The 21,936-nt window shown below is 38.4% G+C and overlaps 3 protein-coding genes across 4 annotated transcripts; 1 reads left to right on the top strand and 2 right to left on the bottom strand.

Annotated features, from left to right (window-relative positions):
- Positions 1-53: 53 nt before the first annotated feature.
- parp2 (poly (ADP-ribose) polymerase 2) lies at positions 54-11,000 on the bottom strand. The gene is made up of 17 exons (XM_044041705.1): positions 10,831-11,000; positions 9,422-9,631; positions 8,330-8,503; positions 7,537-7,607; positions 7,396-7,446; positions 7,177-7,273; positions 6,019-6,094; positions 5,729-5,831; positions 4,989-5,139; positions 4,663-4,801; positions 4,303-4,366; positions 4,077-4,211; positions 3,831-3,958; positions 3,323-3,422; positions 2,923-3,021; positions 1,882-2,006; positions 54-734 (listed from the first exon to the last, which is right to left on the bottom strand). The coding sequence occupies exons 1-17, from the start codon at positions 10,901-10,903 to the stop codon at positions 575-577; spliced, it is 1,956 nt and encodes a 651-aa protein (XP_043897640.1). The 5' UTR covers positions 10,904-11,000; the 3' UTR covers positions 54-574.
- An 821-nt stretch (positions 11,001-11,821) lies between these two features.
- mettl17 (methyltransferase like 17) lies at positions 11,822-17,789 on the top strand. 2 transcript variants are annotated; one of them, XM_044041489.1, is made up of 15 exons: positions 11,822-11,850; positions 11,931-12,016; positions 12,835-12,982; positions 13,098-13,250; positions 13,916-14,003; positions 14,322-14,403; positions 14,532-14,605; positions 14,684-14,778; positions 14,874-14,944; positions 15,567-15,674; positions 15,796-15,864; positions 15,962-16,012; positions 16,104-16,196; positions 16,755-16,954; positions 17,492-17,789. In XM_044041489.1, exons 2-15 carry the CDS (start codon positions 11,951-11,953, stop codon positions 17,583-17,585), a joined length of 1,392 nt encoding a protein of 463 aa, XP_043897424.1. In that variant the 5' UTR covers positions 11,822-11,850; positions 11,931-11,950; the 3' UTR covers positions 17,586-17,789. The 2 variants fall into 2 exon arrangements, with proteins under 2 accessions (XP_043897424.1, XP_043897432.1); XM_044041497.1 differs by lacking the exon at positions 11,822-11,850 and having other exon boundaries at positions 11,978-12,016; positions 12,814-12,982.
- A 195-nt stretch (positions 17,790-17,984) lies between these two features.
- On the bottom strand, positions 17,985-21,244 carry sdr39u1 (short chain dehydrogenase/reductase family 39U, member 1). The gene is made up of 6 exons (XM_044041510.1): positions 21,102-21,244; positions 20,025-20,131; positions 19,451-19,533; positions 19,170-19,291; positions 18,927-19,079; positions 17,985-18,717 (listed from the first exon to the last, which is right to left on the bottom strand). Exons 1-6 carry the CDS (start codon positions 21,115-21,117, stop codon positions 18,290-18,292), a joined length of 909 nt encoding a protein of 302 aa, XP_043897445.1. The 5' UTR covers positions 21,118-21,244; the 3' UTR covers positions 17,985-18,289.
- Positions 21,245-21,936: the final 692 nt, after the last annotated feature.

Below are 21,936 nucleotides of genomic sequence, written 5' to 3'. Positions count from 1 at the left end.
CAAACACTAAAATAGTTGTTTTTATTTAACATTAATGACAAACGCATGTAACATGCATTTCTTAGTTTTATTAATAAGAGAATGTTTAAATATATAAAGCAACACAAGAGAAAAAAACGCTACATGATGCATATTTCAAACCTCAGCAGAAAACAGTGGAAGCTTTTTGGTTTTTGTTTTGCTGTTCACTCCTGTGACGTCAGACAACTGTGAAAAATATCAGCGACACATACAGTAGAAATAATTTTTTGTATCTTGTTTTGTATTGGCAACAGATTTACAACCAAAGATATTCAGTAAAACATCAGATATGGACAAGAAAAATGCATTTTCGAAACAAATTATCAAAACAGTTGATTAATTTTCTGTTCGCCACCTAATTGGTCTTAAACCATTTGTTTAAGGTTTTCCATCACATAGAGAGCAACCATTACCATTATCCATTCGGCACCAGCAGCGTGTTCAGATTTAACATCCCATCCCCCCAAAACAAGAACCGCTTCTGACTGAGTGACGCATCTTCCTTGTTTCATGGAGAGGAAATTCCCCTGTAAATGTCAGTGTACATCAGACCTCACCACAGTGAAGAGTAGTTGAACTTGATCCGCAGCAGGTACCTCATGCGAGTCTGGGCAGGGTTGTAAACAACAAACTCGTTATAGAGGAGAGAGTAACCGCTGTTATTCCTCACTCTCGTCTTCACTCCAGGGCCCATCGGCACCGTCACACCATTACTGAGGATGAGAGACATGTACTCTCATACTGTTGCATGTAACGCATTGTACAGTTTATGATATTTAAAATGACTTCTGTTATAAATAAAATACCACAGTTTGGGGTTTTAGCTCCTCAAGAACAATCTGGAAATGAACTCTAGGACAAATTTCTCTCTGAAATTTGGGAATTTTAATCTATAAAACAGATATTTATCATTAGCAATAGCAACACACTATTATCATAGTTTAATCTGAAAACTCTGATTTGCTGGCCTCTTAAACTGCCTTACCTGTACTTTGTTTTAACACATAATTGCTAATATTCATAAATGACAAACTAGATCTTCAGAATTCTTCTATTTTTGTTCATAATAATGAACGTAACAATGAGCCAATTAAAACAATTAATCAGCCACTCCTGACAGTTACAAGGTCGATGAAGAGGAATGAAGGTTCGTCGCAGCAAGACAGAATATATGTGTGTGAATGAGAGGAACCCAAGTGGAACCATGAGGCTACAGGGAGTGGAGATAAAGAAGGTGGAGGATTTTAAGTATTTAGGGTCAACAGTCCAGAGCAGTGGAGATTGTGGAAAAGAGGTGAAGAAACGTGTTCAAGCTGGTTGGAATGGGTGGAGAAAAGTGTCAGGGGTAATGTGTGATAAAAGAGTATTAGCCAGAATGAAAGGAAAGATATACAAGACAGTGGTGAGACCAGCGATGCTGTATGGTCTAGAGACAGTGGCACTGAGGAAAAGACAGGAAGCAGAGCTGGAGGTAGCAGAGATGAAGATGTTGAGGTTCTCTTTGGGAGTGACGAAGATGGATAGGATCAGGAATGAGTAAATAAGAGGAACAGCACATGTTAGATGTTTTGGAGATAAGGTCAGAAAGGCCAGAATGAGATGGTTTGGTCATGTACAGAGGAGGGATGGTGAGTATATTGGTAGAAGGATGCTGGGGTTGGAACTGCCAGGCAGGAGGTCTAGAGGAAGACCCAAGAGAAGGTTTATGGATGTAGTGAAAGAGAACATGAAGTTAGTTGGTGTGAGAGAGGGGATACAGAGAACAGGGTTAGATGGAGGAGGTTGATTCGCTGTGGCAACCCCTGAAGGGAGCAGCCAAAAGGAAAAGAAGAAGAAGAAGTAGAATAACAGGAGACTAACTGTGTGACAGAGTTTTTGGGGTCAGGGCCGGTCTGTCCCAGGCCCTTAGTGCTGTGTTTCCCAGCAGGCAGAATATCCGCCGCGTAGTCAGCGTCCAGCAGCTCGTGACAGTCTCCCAGTGCCACCTGAAACCAAACAGTGGACACTGAGACACGCATCTGGCTGAAGCTCATCAAGTGATGTTCAAACCATGTTGGTATACTATAGGGAACAGTCATTTTCTTTATGCATCAATTTGTTAATAATGTTCTTATTTAATAAATTCATTATTTAGTTAATAAAATGTCAGAAAATGTTTATATGTGTTTCCCAAAAGGAGTAGTTGAGGTGTGGTTGTGTGAGGTACTGACACATCATCAGCACTGACATGCCTGAGACCTGGTCACTTGCTCTCATTGATAACATGGCTGTCGGCAGGGACAGAAGAAAAAACTGATTTTAGCCACTAAACAAAAGGCTCAATGAATAAAATTCACGCCATCCATGATACCGAAATAATATTTTCACCACTTGCACCAGTTGCCCTATCCTGCTAAAAACTGAAGTTTGAAAACCGCTCACTCTCCCCGCACCAAAGTCCATGGAAAATCTGTGTTTTTAGTTTGCAGTAACTCAGGAGCTTCTGGTTGTTGTGGTTAGTTTTTGTCACTTGGATATATCTGAAAACGAAGGATTACAAACAGACATCACAAAATAACGATCATGTCTGTGGACATCTGTGTGGGAGAGTGAGTGTTCACTTTCTAACGATGATATAGAGCAGCAAACATTCTTAAGATATCGTAGACAGTAAAGCAGTCTCAGCTTTTAATAGGCGAGTCTTTTGTTAAGGGACTAAAATCTTTTCAGTGAGAGCGAGTGTCCCGCTCCCTGATGGTAACTGTAAGGAAAGCCATTATGTGTCAATAACTCATTCAACCACTATTTAAGAACCTGTAGTATCCCTATAATCAATTATCAAAATAGCTGGCAATTACTTTTAGTAGTTGTTTTGAAAATCAATTAATTATTGCAGTCATGTTTTAATGTTATTCAACTCACCTCACACAGCAGCAACAGTCCAACATGATTATGCTGATTGGCGAAGCAGTAGTTGGCGCTTTTTGATGACATGTCAGCAAAGTAGATTCCTTTACCAAACTAGATGAAAAACAAACAGGGAATTTATTCACACTGCAGTAAAAAATGCTGTGATTCCTCAGATACTGAAGTGTGTCTTGTTCCAAATTACAGTTTTTGAAGGTTCTTTTCTACAAGTTGCATTTGTTAGCCTCTTTATTATCCATCCAAGTTGAGTGTCAAGCAGGTTTTTACAAACTTCTACTTTCATGTTCTCATTTTACATATTTTTGACTAGATTTCAAGACAAATATGAAAACAAAATTGAGTGAAAAACAGTAAAAGTATGTTTGTCTTCCATCCATCCATCCATCCATCCTACCATGTATCCAGTGACAGGAGCTTCAGGTGGAGCCACTCTGAGGCCCTGGCTGAGAATTCCGACCCAGTTAGACAGACGGGAACCGTGCCACAGTAGAGTCCTTATACATACACGCACACAAAATGTATTTTCATCTCAGATCGACACAGGTGCACCCCAAAAGCAACAAGCACGTTGAAACTGATGCAAGTCACAACAGATGTGTCTAAAATTTAAAATAGATGTGTATAAAATTTAAAATAATAAATAGTGGTCACATTTAAGAAAAAAAATAAAATAAAATGTGACCACTGAGCCTAACTAATAACATAACTAATAAATAACAGCAATTTTGTGCTAGTAAAGCGGGACAGCTGCAAACAGGTTGGAGTGTGGCTAAAAACAAAAAGCAGCACCAATGAAAAGTGAATTCTACTTCTCAAAAAAAAAACCAGTCGTTACATAATTTCTGTTCCCAAAGTTCAAACAGAGGAAAAATACAAACTGCGTGTCTATCATGTGTTAGTACCTGTTGTGTAACTTTGAGAGGAAGTTCTTGCTCTCCCCTTCTCTGTCCACTGAGAAGATGTCGAGGACGGTCATGGTGTAGTCCTGATGGGTGGGGGCGTGAGTGGACTGCAGATACTGCTCTATCAACTTCAAAACAAACAGAGGAGTTGAGTTTACACAGTTTTTCCTCAAATGACAAACACGGAAATGAAGCCCATCAGTTCACTTCAGAATGAAACTGCTACTTTATTGACACCACACTCACCTTGAACTCATGGCTGCTGGAGTCCAGAGGCTGCAGTTGACACTGGAGGGAGCTGTACTGTCTGTCTATAGGATTTTCGTCACCTCCTCTGCTAGACTGGACCATTTTCACTGCTATCTGAATGTCACTTAGTGCCTGAATAGAATATTAGATATCAGAATATTAACACATGTTTGTGTTAAAATAGAAACAAAATGATTTGTAAATGAAGGTGAAATCCCTTTACCTCCAACAGTGCAATTTTTTTCTTCAGTTCTTCCTCTGTTCGGATGATTGGGGGAGTTTTCAACCTGAATGAAAATGTTGAATTTTATTTTGTTAACAGCGTTAGTGTTCCTTATATTTTCCCCAATAAAAGTTTTATTCTGAAATGCTCCTGCAACACTGACACATGTTTTATTGTGTTTATTGTCCAGCTCTTGATGTGTACATGCAGCTGCTTTGTATAACAGCCTCTTTCTCTGAACTACACTCGGATTGGTCAAAGTCTCCCTCAAAGTCTCACTTTTTCCAAGCGTTGATTTCTTTGTATGGCACAAATTTGTTGCCTACCCCGTCTTTAAAAGTACACTGACACAGCCCTTACCCAAAGTCATGAGGGATGCGGGTGTAGAACAGGTTGCATGCCTCCAGCAGCTCACGATTGCTGCCCTTCTTCTTCAAACACTCTTCGATTGTCTTCAGTGCAGTGTAGCCTGCACGGATCTGGTCTGATTTCAGTTTACCTGCAGGTCGGAGAAATATACAGATTTATGATTTTACAATTTATTATTTTGTCAATGGTGCGCCATGTAATATTAAAAGATTAAAAAAATAACATAATACGCAATAATACAAACAATAATATACTGAAATATAAATGGTATAACACTCATTAAAACCAGAGATTGAGATTGATTGTGACAGACTGACCAAGAGGAGCTTTACGAGTATCAAACTTCATCTCCAGCACACACTCCTCCATAGCTTTAAGGTCACAGATGAGCTCTAGAAGAGACTTGACCTTCACATCCAGCTTGGAGACCTTTTTGGCCACAGTGCTCACCTCCTCCTTCTCCTCCTCCTGTCGCAAACACACAGTGGATTTACATCACATGTGTCAAACTGGTGGCCCTCCAACCACTGTGCAAGGTGATGTAATAGAAACAGAATATAAGACTAAATGTATTTGCCGGCAATATTTTTTAGACATTCAGTTGTAATCATTTCTATATTAAATGTATTACACTCAACATGAAATTACATATATTTAAGCTGTTTTAATCACAATTATCCTTGTCATTATTTGCTAAATTTTAATTTAATTCTCTGTTTTTGTGCATCATAAATATGCTTTTATTGTGAATCATTTTATATCAAAACAAGCAAGCATTTTAATTTGCAATTCTGTCTAATATCATAATGAATATCTTATATTGACCACTGGCTTCTAAATAGTTGTTTTTTCCACGTTTCTTTCCTCTACGTTGGCCCCCGCTTGACCAGAGTAGTTGCTCATTGGCCACCAGGTTATTTGAGTTTGGCACCCCTGATTTACATGACATCTCTCCATCTCTACGTAAATAAAGAATTCAATAATGTGTCTGAATTTCTCAAAGTTTGACTAACACAAAGATATAGAGAAACGGTACTGTACAAATTCTCAAACATACCTTTTCATTTGTACTGTAGTCCACAAACACCATGTCATATTTTCCAGCGACTTTGTCAAAACTGGCCCGCTGTTCCCACTCATTCTTGGTCTTGTCCAAAAACCTGCAGCAAAACAAACATGTTTTTCAGAGCCATTTTACAGGTGACAAACCTGGACTATCCAAACATAAATATACTCTGTCCATGTATATATATATATATATATATATATATATATATATGGAGAGAGAGAGAGTGATATATATAGAGAGAGAGTGATAGAGAGAGAGAGAGAGAGAGAGATGCTCACTTTTTTGTGAAGAAATTTTTGGCTTTCAGCAGATCTCCACCACAGGGGGTAAGGCTGTTTTGACCCACTTTGCCCACTGATCAAACAAGAGAGACACCATTCAAGTACAGTCACTGAAGGTAAATTTCACACTAAACAACATTCAGAGTGTGAGGTTTGCCGTGAATCCCACACTACATGACTGACCAGCAACAGACGCTCAGACATTTCATGAAACACACACGTGGTGACAAAAACACACATGAGAATTGACACAGTGAGTGATGTGCAAAACACGGCTTCAATGACCTCAAATTCATTTCTACGGTTAACCTTTAGAATCTAAAGGTTAACCGTAGAAATCTAAAGTTTAGATCCTGTTCAGACATGGTACTAGCATACGTCCTGAATAATCTGTCTGATCATGTCCACATTCAGAGGACGTGTGTGTCCACATTCCTGAGACCGCCTCCTTTTGTCTTACACTTCTCAGCACCCAAACATTTATTTATTAATATTAACACTGATTGTCAAATCATTTATTTTTTCTTATTGTTAGCGGGAGTGGCACTTTGTTTCACTCAGCTTCACTTTCACGTCGCTTTCTTGGCCACTAACACAGAGACAAAGTTGTAAATTAACAACATGCACATATACAGTAATTGCATGTTGACAAAAATGTCAACATGTGATCGGGTCACTGAGGACTGATGTTAATACCAGGTGTGAACTGTTGTAGCAGTGCTGTTTGTAATCTTCATCAAGTCTTTCTGATATTTTATTTCCATTTCTCTTTTCTTCATCCTTGACTTTTTTTCTGATGAACCGCTGTTTTGTTTCTGTTCAGGTCTCAGCTGTTGGTAAGGAGACTCAGCATACTGGAAATGAGATTGGGGCCTGGAGTGCCTTAAATATGAGTCTCTTTGGGTCCTGTCATTGAATATTTCACACACTGATCATTTCCCGAACAGTCATGCCGCGTGGTCTTCACTTTAGTGGTAGACTATACCACCGTCTGTTAGCCATGAGTTTCTAAACTTCAAGCAACTGTCAGCAAACAGATTATCAGCTGGAAAATGTATAGTGTGATCTTATTTGAGATTATGTCCTACATTAATATGAACATTTATAATTTTTCAGATTTGCAAAAAAAAAATCATCAGGTCAATGTGAACTCACCTCTGCCCCATCTCATCCATACACTGTAAACCTTGGCGCTGTCGTCTTCCAGAAGCTGGATTAGGTAATATTTGTTGTTGTTAAATTGTAGATTTGTCTGTGAAATAATAATAAAAAAGATATAAATAAAATAGGATAATAAATGTATTGGCTTTAGAAAACTCTCCCAAAATAACTTTTATTTTATACATCAATTTAAGATGATTTATATAATTTTACCTGATTTAACATGACATCATAAACATCATTTCCTTCACAGTAAACATGAGCCTGAAATAGAAAAGCATTAGTTAGTTACTTGAGAACTACAACTGATGCAAGGCTTTGCAAAAAGTTCCTTATCTTGTGTGGAAACTGTACCTTTCCAAGTTTGGCTTTGCATTCAGGGTCAACTGGAGCTTTGCCCTTCATGACCACCGTCCTCACAACTTCTGCTCAACAAGATCACAAACAAAACAACATCAGCTTTATGCAAAGTGACGTTTGTTTGCTGTCAAAATGCTCCATGTTTGTTAATGCTTCTAGGGCTGGAACTAGGGATTATTTTCATAATCAATCAATTTTCCTCAATGAATCGAGTACTTGTTTAGCATGTAAAATGTCCATAAAATCTGATCAGTGTTTACCAAACCTGGAAATTAGGGATGCACCGAAATGAAAATTGTTGGCCGAAACCGAAAAAATGTATATATATCCAATATAATGATAGGGGAAACACTGGAGTATAGATTGATATTCATGCCTCAAAGAATAAATCAAATAAGAATCGATGAAAATATTTAGGAGGATCTCATCGAACAGCCAAGTTTCGCTTTTGTGCAAAGAGACTTCCCAGCATTTAATAGGTGCTGTTCCACCGTGTACTCACATCTTGTTGGAACCGTTTTATTGCTGTTCCAAACTGATCTTGGACAGACTCTTAGCGGGAATAGACAGGTGCGTGCTGGCCGCAGTTTTTGCAAGCGTCATCCTTCCGGTAGTTTTGTTTCGGTGATAAAAGTCTACGAAAATGGTTATTTTGGCAATTTTCGGTGCATCCCTACTCGAAAAATCAGAGAGCTGTTTTAACTGTTAAAAATCTAATAATCATTGCAGCCCTAACTCACAATAATTATTGTAACTGTTCAGTGTGTAAAAGTATGAGGTATGTTACCTTCACTTTTTATCTCCTCTTTGGGCTTTTTTTCAGTTTCAGTCTGACGGTTACTTTGCCCTCTCTTCCTCTTAGCAGCAGGTTTCTCCTCTTCCTCCCCCTCTTTGTCCTCCTCTTTAACTGGAGCTGCCGTCTCATTGGAAGCACTCGAGGCACTAACTTCATTCGAACTTTCTGAATAAAAGGAAAACAGCAGAAGCCTTTTCAAAACAAATTTACTAACTTCTGGTTTAATGTTAAAAGGTATATAAAGACAAACCTACAAAGCTTTAGATAATGTCATCAACTACAGCTACTATTACTTGTAAGTGGGTAAAAATCTTATGTAACATTAAGAAAAACATTTATGTATCTATACATTCCAGGAACGTCTGTCTATGTGTGTGTGTCTTATTCACATATCTCTCGAACTGATGGTCCGATTGATTTTAACCTTGACAGGTGTCTTGCTAGGTGTTTGGATAAGTAATGCAAAAGATATCGGTAAAAGAAGCACACATTGGCTTTCACCGCTCTACTGCAGCCACTCCCCTTCTCATTCACACAGCACTGTGAGTGAGACAAGGCTCCGTCAAGCTGAAGCAGATGACAAATGCAGTGCTTGACTGGCAAGTAACGCTGTACGCCAGACAAGGCACTGTGAAGCTGAGGCAGATGACAAACGCATTGGCCCCAACAACAGACTGTTCACCCCATTCCCCTCCGAGAGGTGTTACAGGTCTCTCCGCACCCGAACCAGCAGGTTCAGAGGAAGCCTCTTTCCTGCAGCTGTCACCATACTGAACTCTAGCTCTGCATCCCGGTGACAACCAACCAACTGTTATGCAACCATATAGTTCAATTTTCCATATTTATTGTATGCCATTATGTCAGTATCAGTATTTGCCTTCTACCATACACAAATAAAAACGTCACTGAACTTTTGCTATGTAATAATAACAATGAGCACTCAAACACACCAAACCAACAATTACTAAAAAAACACACAAAAACAGATTTTTCACGGGCACTGTACAAGTATAATTTAATAACACAAGACAATAAGATGACAAAACAGTCTGTGAGATATGTCATAAGTTTCAACACACACACCTGGTTTCACTGTCTGAGAGCGAATATTCCTCTTGTATTTAGTGACAGGATTAATCTGGACCATCTTCTTCAGGTCGACGTCGTAGTCCACACCACCGCCAAGGGTCAGAGCGACGGAGGTTTGTCCTGAGGAGACGGCCGAGTCCAACACAGCACACGCTGAAGGAGAATATGGTTCCCACTGCCCTTCATCACCCTTCCACTGCCACACTAATCACAAGGAGAAAAACATTTATATTTATGACATACATTTACATTTGTAATGCTATTGTGAAGTTCTGATCACTTATCCCTTAAGTAACATTAGGGGAAACCTAGTCAACTAAACAAATACTACAGAAAAGAACACTTTTTTATAGCTAAAAATGTGCATATTTTCAGAATATGTATTTAATGTTCAAATGACATTTAATCATCCAGGCATTTACATAATTTAAACCAGAGGTTCTTCTTTTTTTTCTTGGACAAGGATGCCCCTACAGAATAAAACAGATTTGAGGGACCTCCTCCTGTACTTCCCTTGGAATAATTTGTCAATAAGTTTTTTGATTAAGAAGAAATGAGTTAGAAAAGAGTTATTTCGGGTTAAAATGTGATTTTGTAATCATTATGTGATGTATTCCTCGTGCCTTTTGTAACTTTTTTGAGTAAAATGCACTGTGTTAATTAAGTTATCAGGCTATTGAAATACGATTAAAGAAAATCCAACTGCTATATTGTTTGGTTGTGAAATACAAGACAATGTGACCTATTTGAGCCAGAAATATATGCCCTGCACATGATTTCTGTAGTTATTCCAATAAAACCATTTCATTAAAGATTAGATGTGAAATAAATCAGTCTTTGAGAAAGTTGAAAAATGAGTGGAAATGAGAAAATATATACCAATTTGCCATGTGACAAGAAACCCACAATAACCTCTGCTTTAATCCTGAACAATAGATAGATAGATAGATAGATAGATAGATAGATAGATAGATAGATAGATAGATAGACACTTTATTCATCTCACAGAGAATGAAGTGGTGTCTAATTTTAAAAGCTCACTGCATATGTAATATCAACACTTGATTAACTGATAATGTTAGAAAGATAAAGTAGTGGAGTGGGAGCAGAGTAAATGTGCTTAACCACTTTACACAGCTGGTTTATAATACATTAACATCGAAAAAACAGGTATGCGACATAGAATTGTTGAACTAATTACTGTGTAATGACTTTACCATATTTTAACATGCTTTCCTAACAGTTTATATTAAGTCTAGATAGTACAGCACTTATATTAACAAACGTGCTTATTTCCTTCAGTTTGCTTCCTTAACGGTTTTCTGTTCGGACATGTTTCAGTCCAGATAATATAGCGCCGACAACAGCTAGCTAACTCATATCCCCACAACCGGCGCACAAACCTGTTTTTAAACGACTTTCCTCGTTATCTTCTGCGCCCTGACTTTTGTTTCTCGATGCTCTCGTTCGCCTCATGATGGTTTAAGAATATACAATGCGCTAGTTATAGAAAGTAAGTGGCCACAGTCACCGCGGAAAAACTCAAAACTTTGCACACCAACGTTTCCTGGAAGATGACGTCGTCAAAGATCTTGTAGTGCGCAGACGTATCACTCCGTGTTTCTTTTAAGAAAAGCACATATTTACCATTAGGGACTGTTGTGTGCATTTCACGCAAACACAATTTGGCTGTGTTAGTGCACATTCATGCATGAATCTTGTTATTTCCTGCTCAGCTCCTACAGTTAAGGCTAAAATACACTGTGTGACTAGTGTCACACTTGTAACGTAAAGTGCAAAAATGTTGCAATTTTTCATCTCACTTCCATCAAAGCACAATACATGCTTTTTATTATCTCAGGGTCAATGTGTATAGAGGTTGATAAATTACATAATAATAATAATAATAATAATAATAATATAATAATAACAATAATAATAATAACAACAATAATAACAAAATAATAATAATAAATAAAAGAAATAAATCATGAATAAATAATACATAAATGCATACATTAATACAATTAATTAATTTATATACTTATTTATTTAATTATTATTTTAATTCTGTTTCGTGTGATATGGAGACAAAACATGCTATTTCCACAAGATGACACTGTCACAATTACCCTCACGTTGACATATCCCAGGATGTAAACAATTTTTTTTGTACTTCACATTAAGTGTATTGAAAATAATTCGTATTTTCTGAGGGTTTTTCCATCTAAAAACATAGTGGCATCATGACAAAAATCATCAACAATGAATGGAGTTTAGTGAAAGCCACTCGCGGGCACACAAAAAGCTCAGAGTGAGAACTCCTCTGTGAGTGTGTGCGCAATTAAATCCGGAACCTTACGTCGGTGCCTAAAGTTCCTCCTTAAACGGTATTCGGAGTTGTTTTGTTGACGGACCTGTCGGTGGGTAATGTGTTGTTCAGTTCACTGCGTGAATGAAAGTATGAAAAAAATATGAAATGTTAAATGTTATATTTCCAAAGTCAGCAGAGTCGTTGAAGATATGGCTTCGCGTAAATTCAGTGCTCGTGTTCTCCGCCGGAGTTCGGGGATAGTGACGATGTTCAGGGTGAGTGATAATGTCGGTGTCATTGAACGCATCATACACATTAAACATGGCAGGGTCACAGAGAACTCTATGGTTAGAACAGTTTGACTTGTTCACACGATGGTTCTAAAAATTAGAATCTCCTAATTTTATCACATACTACACTAATCACCGAACTAATAGTTAATTATTTCTTTCATTCTGTGTGAAATGTGACAAATTATCTTTAAACATAGATCTTTCTGGTTCGTAAGACTTCTCTTACTCGTTCTTGCGATACTGAAGTATTATGTTAATTTAAATATGAACTGTATGTGAATGAGCTGAATTGAGTCACTAAATCAGCCAGTCAATCAACCTGTAGAATTAGAATTCCAATTTTAGCAAGCAGTGTATTATATAACATCAAATAAATCAGAAATAAAATATGATTATTTGTATTGCAAGATTTAAAAAAATGTAAGTCTTTGCTCTGAATTCAATAATTGTTTCATTTTGATTAATGACTTTATTTGGCGGATGTTGGATGTTTAGGCTGAATTATTAGCCTTTTTATTAATTAAATCTTAATTTAACAAAACATCAAGGCTGCAGTTTAGTTAATGGGAATGATTTTATAATAATGGATACATATTTCATAAAAGAGAGTAAGATATTTATTTACTAATTGAATCTTGACACAGATAGTGCTCCATACATGGTCCATCTTGTGTTACCCAGTAACAACTGAACTTAAGCTGAAAAACTATATCACAGATAAATATATGGAGGAAAAATGCAATTTCATAATTTTTTTTACCCTTACCCATGTCGTTCAGCCCTAGTTTTTCTGTCTTCAGGGAATGAGTGCAGGTGTTCAGCCAGTGCCACAGGCCCCAGTAGATTTTTTAAAAGGAGAACCACACAGGAAACACCCAGGTGTGACCAACCTGAAATGCCTGCGTCTACCTAAGGAGCTCCAGGTGGCTGCACAGTCAATCATTAAGAGTACGTTCACTTATAATTGTGTCCCTCAGTCCAAATATTTGTGCAGCTTCACTGCTCCTGAAATGAAACCGTCAAAAATAATGAATTTGTGACTTGTACATCTCTACACCTCTAGGTGCTGAAGTGACTCAGCTGCCCCAACGCTCTCACGCACTCACCAACCTCCTGTGGAGCAGAAAACGAGCAGTGGAGGATGCAACTCTGAGAAAGAGAGCTGTGAGTCTGGAGAAAAAACTTTGGGATGAAGCGATGGAGAAGAGCAGTGGAGGTGAGTGATGTCGTCAAACCCAAAAGTGAACAATGGATGCACAGCTATATCAACTATAGACTAAGTTTTCATGTACCAAAATGTGTCCAACCTGCATGGGCTCACAAGACACAACAGTTTCTATATCAGAAACAAGTGCAGCAGCAGAAGTATAGCAAAAGAACAACTATACACCCAGAGTCTAGAATATACAGTTGGTTTTTTGTGCTTTAATATGTCTTTTCTTGTGCTATTTTTGACACAAATAGGGCTCCATAGTTTAGGTCCACAATACAACCTAGTCGAGATCTAGTGGCTCAGGTCAAATAATCGAATCCTCAGTTGAAACCAAATGTGATGAAGAAACATTTAGCTGTTATGCTCCAACTGTGAATATCAGCAATTCTATTCTCATAAACATATGATTGAATTTTAAATTTTAATCTTTCACTTGCACTTCAATAATATCAAAGTAAATTATTGTTTCATGCTGCATCATCATATTTTATGTCATAGCTTTCTGTTTTCTTTCTCTACAATTATCTGTTTCTCTACTCTATTAGAATAGTTTATTTAATTATTTAATTTGTTTTTGCTTAGATTTTTTCTTTTTTTATGTAAAGCACACAGAGTATGAAATGCGTTATACAAATAAAGCTGCCTCCTTTTTTTTTTTTGCACTGCAGATATAGATGAGCAGGCACTGGACGACCGCATCAGGAGGAAAGTGTTCTCAGAGCTTAGAAGAACAACATATCACTGGACTCCATTGAAGTAACACACACTTTATCTGCACTTTCACTTATTATGAAATGAATGCTCTTGTTGAAATCAACTAAATTGGAGAAATAACATCCTAAACACAACTTACCGACACAATGTACAGTATATGTTTCATATTTGCAAATTCTGATGAAAAACATTTCAAGAATTGTAATCTTTTATAGCCTGATGGTACACTAGACAGACACTAACGTTGTAGTGTAGGAACATTAATGATGAACCCCTGTAGGGTTTATTTACATGCTGCAGATTTTTCCTGTTTAAGACTGTGTGAGTCTGCATTAATATAAATCTCTGTCTGTGATTCAGGTATGATGAAGAATTCGGTGTCGTGTACATGGCGGCTCGTCTGGCTGGAGGCTATGCAGCAGTCAGGAGGGCTCTAAATGAGGTTGGATATCAGGCCTTCAATTCATCTTCTTCATGAAAAAACTATAAATATATACATGTATATATGTGCATTGAAAAGTAAATGCAATAGTGTGTTGAATTTCTATTATTATTCCCCTATCATTGCAGATAAAGATTAGAGATCCCTCTTTTGCTCCTCAGTCTCTTCTGGATTTTGGTTCGGGGCTTGGAACAGTTGTTTGGTTGGTGCACGACACAAAGAGAGTTTTCATGTAAAAGTGCGGCCGTATAAATGCAGTGGTTCTGTCTTTGTCCTGCAGGGCCTCGCACTCGCACTGGGCTGCCTCTTTGAAGGAGATGATTTGTGTGGACAGCTCCGGAGCGATGAACGTTCTGGCTGAACGACTTCTCAAAGGTCCACACACATATTGACGTGATTTCAATTTTCGAGTTTGATTATTGACGTACAGGCAGATGATCTGAGGGTTTTTTTTCTGCTATGTTGAGCAGGTGATGATGAAAAGGCTCAACCGCACATCAAACAAGTTTATTTCAGACAGTTCCTCCCTGTCTCTCCTAAGGTAAGACACCCTCTTTTTCTATTTCACTTGCAGATTCTAGCTGTGTCGAATTATCCTGGGTCTGGATCCAGACGAGTGTTGATTCTTCGTCCGGATGTTGTCGAAATGCATCACAGCACCAGGACTCGGGTTGTCCCAATTTACACATGAATCATCAGCTTCTTCTCAAGGCCCTGGTATACTTCCGTACACAGTGCGCAAATCCAGTGTGCCCATATTTTGGAACCATGCAAAAAGAGCGTGTTGGGTGCGCGTGGACAGCGCATGCACAAACTAAAGCTCCGCCCCACCGGTAGGTGGGTTATAAACGTGACCTATGCGTTTATCCTCTTCTTCTTTGGTAGAAATGCTTCCTATGCCCTGCATTCAGACTTGTACCGCCACCCATTGGTGAAGTGGGATACTCCAGGAGCCTGACATGCATGAAAGTATACCACGGCCTTCATGGGTTAAGCTATCCCTGAAGTCTTTGCGTGCCAGTGGCCGAGCTTTGTTTTTGTAAACCTTTATTACAACAACACGGGAACAGGAACGATAATTCTAAACCAAACAGAAGTGAATAAATCAATTATCCTCTCATTAAGGAGTGAGAAGTAGGAGTTGCTGTTCTTTTTGCCTTCAGGTGCAGTTTGATCTGGTGGTGGCAGCTTTCACGCTGTCAGAGCTTCACAGTGTGAAGGAGCGAGAGGAGGCCATGTTTACTCTGTGGAGGAAAACCAGCTCGTATCTGGTTGGTTAAATAATGATAAAATAAACAAAAAACCTTTCGGTTTACATGGCGTGAACAAATATTACATTGGAGACATTTTGTGTCAGTTAAGTCTTTTATAATTCTGTTGTTTTTATTACAGGTGCTGGTAGAAAATGGGACCAAAGAGGGTCATCAGGTTCTCATGGAAGCGAGAGAAACTTTATTACAGGTATTATTCAGTATATATATATATATATAAATATATCACCATCTGGTGGTCACGCAGGAAGCGAACGGATAAATGATGCATATATCTCTGTCTCCAGAAACAAGAGAAGATAGTCCACGACTCCAGACCAGCGTCAGTCTTTGCTCCGGTACGTTTAAATCACAGCTGGCTTTAAAAACATGTCCTTCGTTCATGTCAAAGTGTCACCAATCTTCTTCTCCGGTCTTTGGTGTCTCTAGTGTCCCCATGAACTGACGTGTCCCAAACTCTCCCAAAAGCCGGTCGTCCCCTGCAACTTCGAGCAGCTCTACCACCCTCTGCCTCTGCCTAGGGTAAACGCTAAGCTCTGGATTGAAGCCACACTTTATGTTTTAAAAGCGAAACATGCACAAAGAACAATCTACATCAAGAGTCCAAGCTGTCCTTTTAGGGATGTGTATATTTCGCATGTTGATTTCACAGTGATGTAGAGCTGCAACAAAGTTATTATGATGTCATGGAATGTCTTGTTTTGTCCACAATCCAAAATTATTCAGTTTTAAAGATGTATTTGTGACAAAGAAACCGGAAAATATTCACATTTAAGAAGCTTAAAAATCAGAAAAGCTTGTTTAAAAAATGTTTTTTTTAAACACTCAAATCGATTATCAAAAATAGTTGACGATTGATTAATAATCGATAAACTGATGATGCATTTTCAAAAATATCCCTATAATTTCAGTCAAATCATCAGTATGACACTGTAATGCACCAGTTGGTGTTTTCTTGGCTCAAACATAACGTCGCTGCAGTTTTCTGTTTAACATGTACTGTGCACAGTGACAGACAGGAGACTATGAATGGATGATGTGAAGACGAAATGAGTGCATGAGTACATTTATTTCCCACAGCACAAGGAGCATCAGTCGGAGAAGTTCAGCTACTTGATTCTGACACGAAGTGGGTCAACGTCACAGGAGGAGACGGGAGGTGTGGACTGGGCCAGGCTGATAGCACCGGTGCAGCGCAGGACCAGACACGTCCACTGTCACATGTGCTGCCCTGATGGACAATTTAAGCACATGGTGGTGACAGCTCGAAAACACAGCAGGTAAATAAATCTCCAGCATCATATGAACCAGCAGGGGTCACCTTAAATATATTTGTGGAAAGGCCAGAATCTTTCTTACAAACAATTTGGGGGCCCTCCATTCAGATAAAATGAAATAAAATTAACCATTTGGCCTAATAACTTATTGTAGTTTTGATTTTTATTTTTTTTTTTACCAAATTAAAGACATTTTTTGACTAGTTTGAAGTTTGTCGAGTTTGTAATAAAAAAAAATGTGAAAAATGAGAACAGCATGTAAAACAAATAAACAGTGTTCTTATTTCTAATCTGAGATTTAAAGCATAGGTTTTGTGTTTGTGAAACCAGTGAGCCACCAGGGGGAGACCACTGAAAAACAACTGATTTATAACATTAGTAAACACTTCCTCAAAGAGTTCATGCCCTGATTCAGAGCTCTTTTATAAGCAGCAAATCTGTTCCTGCAAAACTAAAACTAAGTTATATAAATGATTTGAGGTGGTTTCATGTCCTCTGGTGATTAGTTCTTGATTTCTGCGTTTCGTCTTCTCTCATCAGAGACGTGTATCGCTGTGCCCGGAGCAGCGACTGGGGAGATCAAGTGCCGGTCATTCAGAAAGTTGAGGACGATGTCCCGAGTGACTCAGAGTGATGACTCACTTGTGATGAGAAACATTTCTGAAAGAAAACTGTGGAATACACCCTAAAACTGACATGAGACTTGTCAGTAAGACTCATCCGCAGTCCGGTAAACAGGACATCTGAATTTCCTAATGGGAACTGCTGGAAAACCGAGTCACTCAACAGCAATTATGTGGTTATGATTGCATCAATAAAACACACACTCACACACACACACAGTGCTGTCTTTTTGTATTAATTATACCCAGATTACCGTGCACCGCCTGTACAATAGTCAGTTATTTTATAACACAAAATCCAAACTTGGAGCTTGATGTCAATTTAAACTCTCACACAAAATAAGAAACAATATACTAAAATTCAGTGAAATCTGGATAAATATCAAACATTTCCTGAAACAATCGACCAATCTTTTTATTTTGTTTTATTGCTTTATTATGATGCGTCCTGAAGATGAGACAAGGACATGGGGCATACATTTCATCAAACTAGAGAACCAGGTTTTTTGCTTTGTTCTCAGTCATAATTCAACACCAAGTGTTGCTGTTGCTTACGTCTGTACTGACTTAAGGTCAATCACTCTATGGCTGTAGAAAACAATGTTGGTGTCTTTGCAGCATAGGAGGTTGTCTCCAGTGCAGACCTGTATCCAGAGAAAGTGTAGAAGAAAACACATTTACAGAAATAATTTAATGGATTTTACCGAATAGAATGTCAAGTTTTCACAATCTCATTCAGTGCTGAGGTCAGGTCTGGGTACTTGTACTGAAATCCAGCCTCTAAAGTCTTCTTTGGTACGACCTTCTGTCCCTGCGTGAGGACGACCGCCCTCTCGGAGCCCATCAGTGCGTTCATTACAAAGCCTGGCACAGGCAGAACGGTGGGCCGCCCCAGAATCCGGCCCAGCTCTTTGGTGAACTCGTAGTTGGTGTTGAGCGCAGGTGCGACGCCGTTAAACACTTGTGGTGAAGCAGGGGCGGAGTCAGTCGAGGGCTCCAGGGCTTGAGCGATGATTCCTGCCAGGTCAGAGACGTGGATCCAAGGAAACGGCTGACTTCCTGATCCCAGCGTGCCCCCGAGGCCGAGCCAGAAGGGCAGCAGCATTTGCTTCATGGCACCGCCATCACGGCCCAGCACTGCCCCTGGTGGAGGGAGGAGGAAAAGCAGGAACATGAGATGTGATAGTCATAGTCATGTCTTGGTTCTTCCGTCCTCTGAAATGTAATAAGACTTCAATTATAAATAAAAAGGTTATTAAATAACTCTGTAAGAGACCCAAAGGAAAAGGGGAATAGTATAGATACTGGTTCTGGTTCTCTTTTAGTGAAACGTGCATGCAGTTTTTAAATACCAGGCCTGATGATGACTTGTCTGGTGGTTTTTGCCACATCCTCAGGCAAAAGCGCAGACGCCTCCCACTCCTTAACAAGTTTGGAGAGCAGATCGAACGGTGTCCATTCACTGTCTTCGGTGTACTGAGCTGTCAGACTGGGTTTGTAACAAGCTGTGGACATAAAGACACAGAAAAAACATCAGTTTCAACCTGCCAGCAACATGTGAGAAGTTAAAGGCGTGTCATTAAGAGGAGACGAACCTACACCTGACACCAGCACCCACGAGCGCGGAGGACTGTGAGAAGCAGCGATGGCTTGAGCCAGAGCTTTTGTTGTGTCAATGCGACTGGAGAACAAATCTTTTTTATAGCTTTCGTTCCACCTGAAACCACAATTAAAAACAGGTTGACGTTGTGATCCAGCTACAGTAGGAAAGAAACCTGAAAAAGCAAAACTCAAACTGAAGAACACATCATTCACTGTAAAAGAAAAAAGAAATGAACAAACAGTCAGTTGTGAACTTATGTCATTTGCTGCTCACCATCGCAGAGGGTTCATGAGATTCTCTCCTGCCAAGTTTACGGCGCCCTCACATGGTGGGAGGCCACTGGACTCCAACTCACCCTGCAGGAGCACAAACAGAGACAAGCAGTGTAGAACATGACTAGAAAGGAATCTGTTTCACCATCTGTGAATTAACCACTGCACAAAATTGGTATCGACAAGAAAACGCACTCAGCAAACCCTGGCAGCAGTTAAATGTGTATCCACATTCTCATGTTAATGTCTTGAAGTTCAAATATGATGAGTATTGTTCACATTAGGGGGAAGTGTCAGTTTAAAATGCTCTCACGATAGTTTTTGTTGATCGTGATGCAATATTTTATAAAGTAAGGTTAAGTTAATATATAAGACCTGTTTTTCTTGAACAAGTTGTTTTTTGTCAATATTATCATTAACATCTAATATACTATTAACAAGAGCAAGCTGGTACAACAGGCCTTTACGAACACATTTTTGATGATTGCAAAATATTGCCAATTATCGCTATCGACAAAATCCCAAAAAATATCGGGATATTGATTTTCATCAATATCGCACACCCCTAACTTTACCCATGTTATTTTCCCTGGACCAGGTTGACGAGATATCACTGTGATCTCGTGACCTTTGCTCCTGAGCAAGCGAGTCAGCTCTTGGCCCACAAAGCCAGATCCTCCTCCTACCAGGGAGACAACATATTGAAACTCATCAACAAACACAGATATCAAAAAGAATCTGCTAATCTGCATAAACTATTATGATAACCAATACCAGTAATTTGTAATATTTTCCTGTGTATTTTGCTCCATGCTACAAAAAAATCTTTATAATGAATAAAAACTGAAGAATTTTGGTTTGTCAACAAAATTAGACTTTTAAGAACATAATTTTAAGGTCAACCTTTTTTGTACATTTCAAGGACCAAACAAGCACTCAAGTAATTGAGAACAGTATCAACAGATTAATCGAGTATGAGAATAATCGTTAATTGCAGCCCTGATACATGATACACACCTAATTAATTTCTTGATACAGATTTGGTAAATACAAACTACCGCAGTTCTACTTCAATAGCAAATCATCAAACTTTATGACGGTCGATATGGAGAACGAGGTTTATGGTGTTAGAGGTTATAGGCACAGTCACAATGTTTCTGTGATTCATCCACAGACTCATCCAACTTAAACTAACATAAATTGTAATTAACTTGTGTCGTTTATTAATATTGTCTTCAAAAAAAAAATCATTTTTATTTTATTGATTAGTTTGAAATTAGTTTAATATGTCTATTCAGCACATGTAATGTTTTGCTGGTCAATAAAAAAAACAACTAGAAAATTAACATGATGCGCACGCGCACTGCCATGCTAACAAAAACTTATCTAACATCAAACAGCAGCAACCTCAGATTCGTGTGTGAATTAAACCTTAACATGACACTTTATCGGGTTTGGTTGACACTATTTTTCTTCCGTTACATCTAGAAGAATAGGTTGCACTCATAAATCACAAGCACTCGTATTAAATGATGCCTTTAACCATGCAATGCTACCAGCAGCAAACAGCTAGCTGGTAGGGTTATGTCACATTGACCTTTCCCATTTAATGAAATATTTCATTTTTTTTAAAAGAAAGAAAATACACATACCTATTAATACTCTCATGGTCACACAGTTCCAGTGTAGAAACGTGGAAACACTCTCTAAGCGAACCAGGAATTACATGATCATTTCAAGGTAGTGTGTTGTATCGTTCACGAACGGGTGACCGAACTGAACTGAATCACTTTATGAAACGATTCGTTCATCTCGCAGTTGAGCTGAGCTGAGCTCTGTTGCAAATCGAGTCACTCAGCGGGCAGGGCCAAAGTAACTATTCCTTTCAAAATGATGGAGTCCCCGTGTGTAACGGCTGCGAGATCCAACGACGCCCACATAAATGTATGTAATGATTTAATTACTTTGTCGTAACTGTATTATTTTTTATCTATTTCCCTGTTCCCTATTGTTGAGAAAGTCTTCTGGTCACAGTTTGCTTAAAATAATTGAATGACTATTCGATTATTAATCGATTACTAAATTAATTGTAAACTATTTTGACAATCCATTCGGATTTTTCAGCTTCTTAAACGTGAATATTGTCTGGCTTCTTTATCTACAAATATCATCATTTCCAGGTTCACGGATCAACATTTTTAAAGTTTTCTGATATTTTATAGACCAAACAATTATGTAAAAATAATCGACAGATTAATCGATTATGAACGTAATTGTAGTTGCAGCTCTATACATACTGTGTATTACTTTCAATTGCAATTATTTATGATATAAATTTTAATATCAGTGCTGCAATGATCAGTTTTTAGCTTCTTAAATGTAAATATTTTCTGGCTACTTTGCTCCATATGAAACAAGGAAATAATTGAAAAGTGAATAATTTTTGGTTTTTGGAAAATCATCATCGCCATGTTTGCTATACGCTGA

Source organism: Solea senegalensis, linkage group LG1 (assembly GCF_019176455.1).
Source record: "Solea senegalensis isolate Sse05_10M linkage group LG1, IFAPA_SoseM_1, whole genome shotgun sequence".
Classification (NCBI taxonomy): Eukaryota; Metazoa; Chordata; class Actinopteri; order Pleuronectiformes; family Soleidae; genus Solea; species Solea senegalensis.
This window is presented reverse-complemented; position numbering and strand designations above follow the sequence as displayed.

Bases quoted from the DNA above. Each gene is read 5' to 3' on its own strand.
- parp2 (XM_044041705.1), bottom strand. From the start codon at position 10,903: ATGAGGCGAACGAGAGCATCGAGAAACAAAAGTCAGGGCGCAGAAGAT. The intron at 7,447-7,536 runs GTACAGTTTCCA...TTTCTATTTCAG, and splicing joins GCAAAGCCAAACTTGGAAAG to GCTCATGTTTACTGTGAAGG. The intron at 5,140-5,728 runs GTATGTTTGAGA...TGTTTGCGACAG, and splicing joins ACTACAGTACAAATGAAAAG to GAGGAGGAGAAGGAGGAGGT.
- mettl17 (XM_044041489.1), top strand. From the start codon at position 11,951: ATGGCTTCGCGTAAATTCAGTGCTCGTGTTCTCCGCCGGAGTTCGGGG. The intron at 15,865-15,961 runs GTATTATTCAGT...CTCTGTCTCCAG, and splicing joins CGAGAGAAACTTTATTACAG to AAACAAGAGAAGATAGTCCA. The intron at 16,197-16,754 runs GTAAACGCTAAG...TATTTCCCACAG, and splicing joins ACCCTCTGCCTCTGCCTAGG to CACAAGGAGCATCAGTCGGA.
- sdr39u1 (XM_044041510.1), bottom strand. The intron at 19,292-19,450 runs GTGAGCAGCAAA...TTGTGGTTTCAG, and splicing joins CTCATGAACCCTCTGCGATG to GTGGAACGAAAGCTATAAAA. The intron at 18,718-18,926 runs GTATTTAAAAAC...TCCCTCCACCAG, and splicing joins ACAAGTCATCATCAGGCCTG to GGGCAGTGCTGGGCCGTGAT.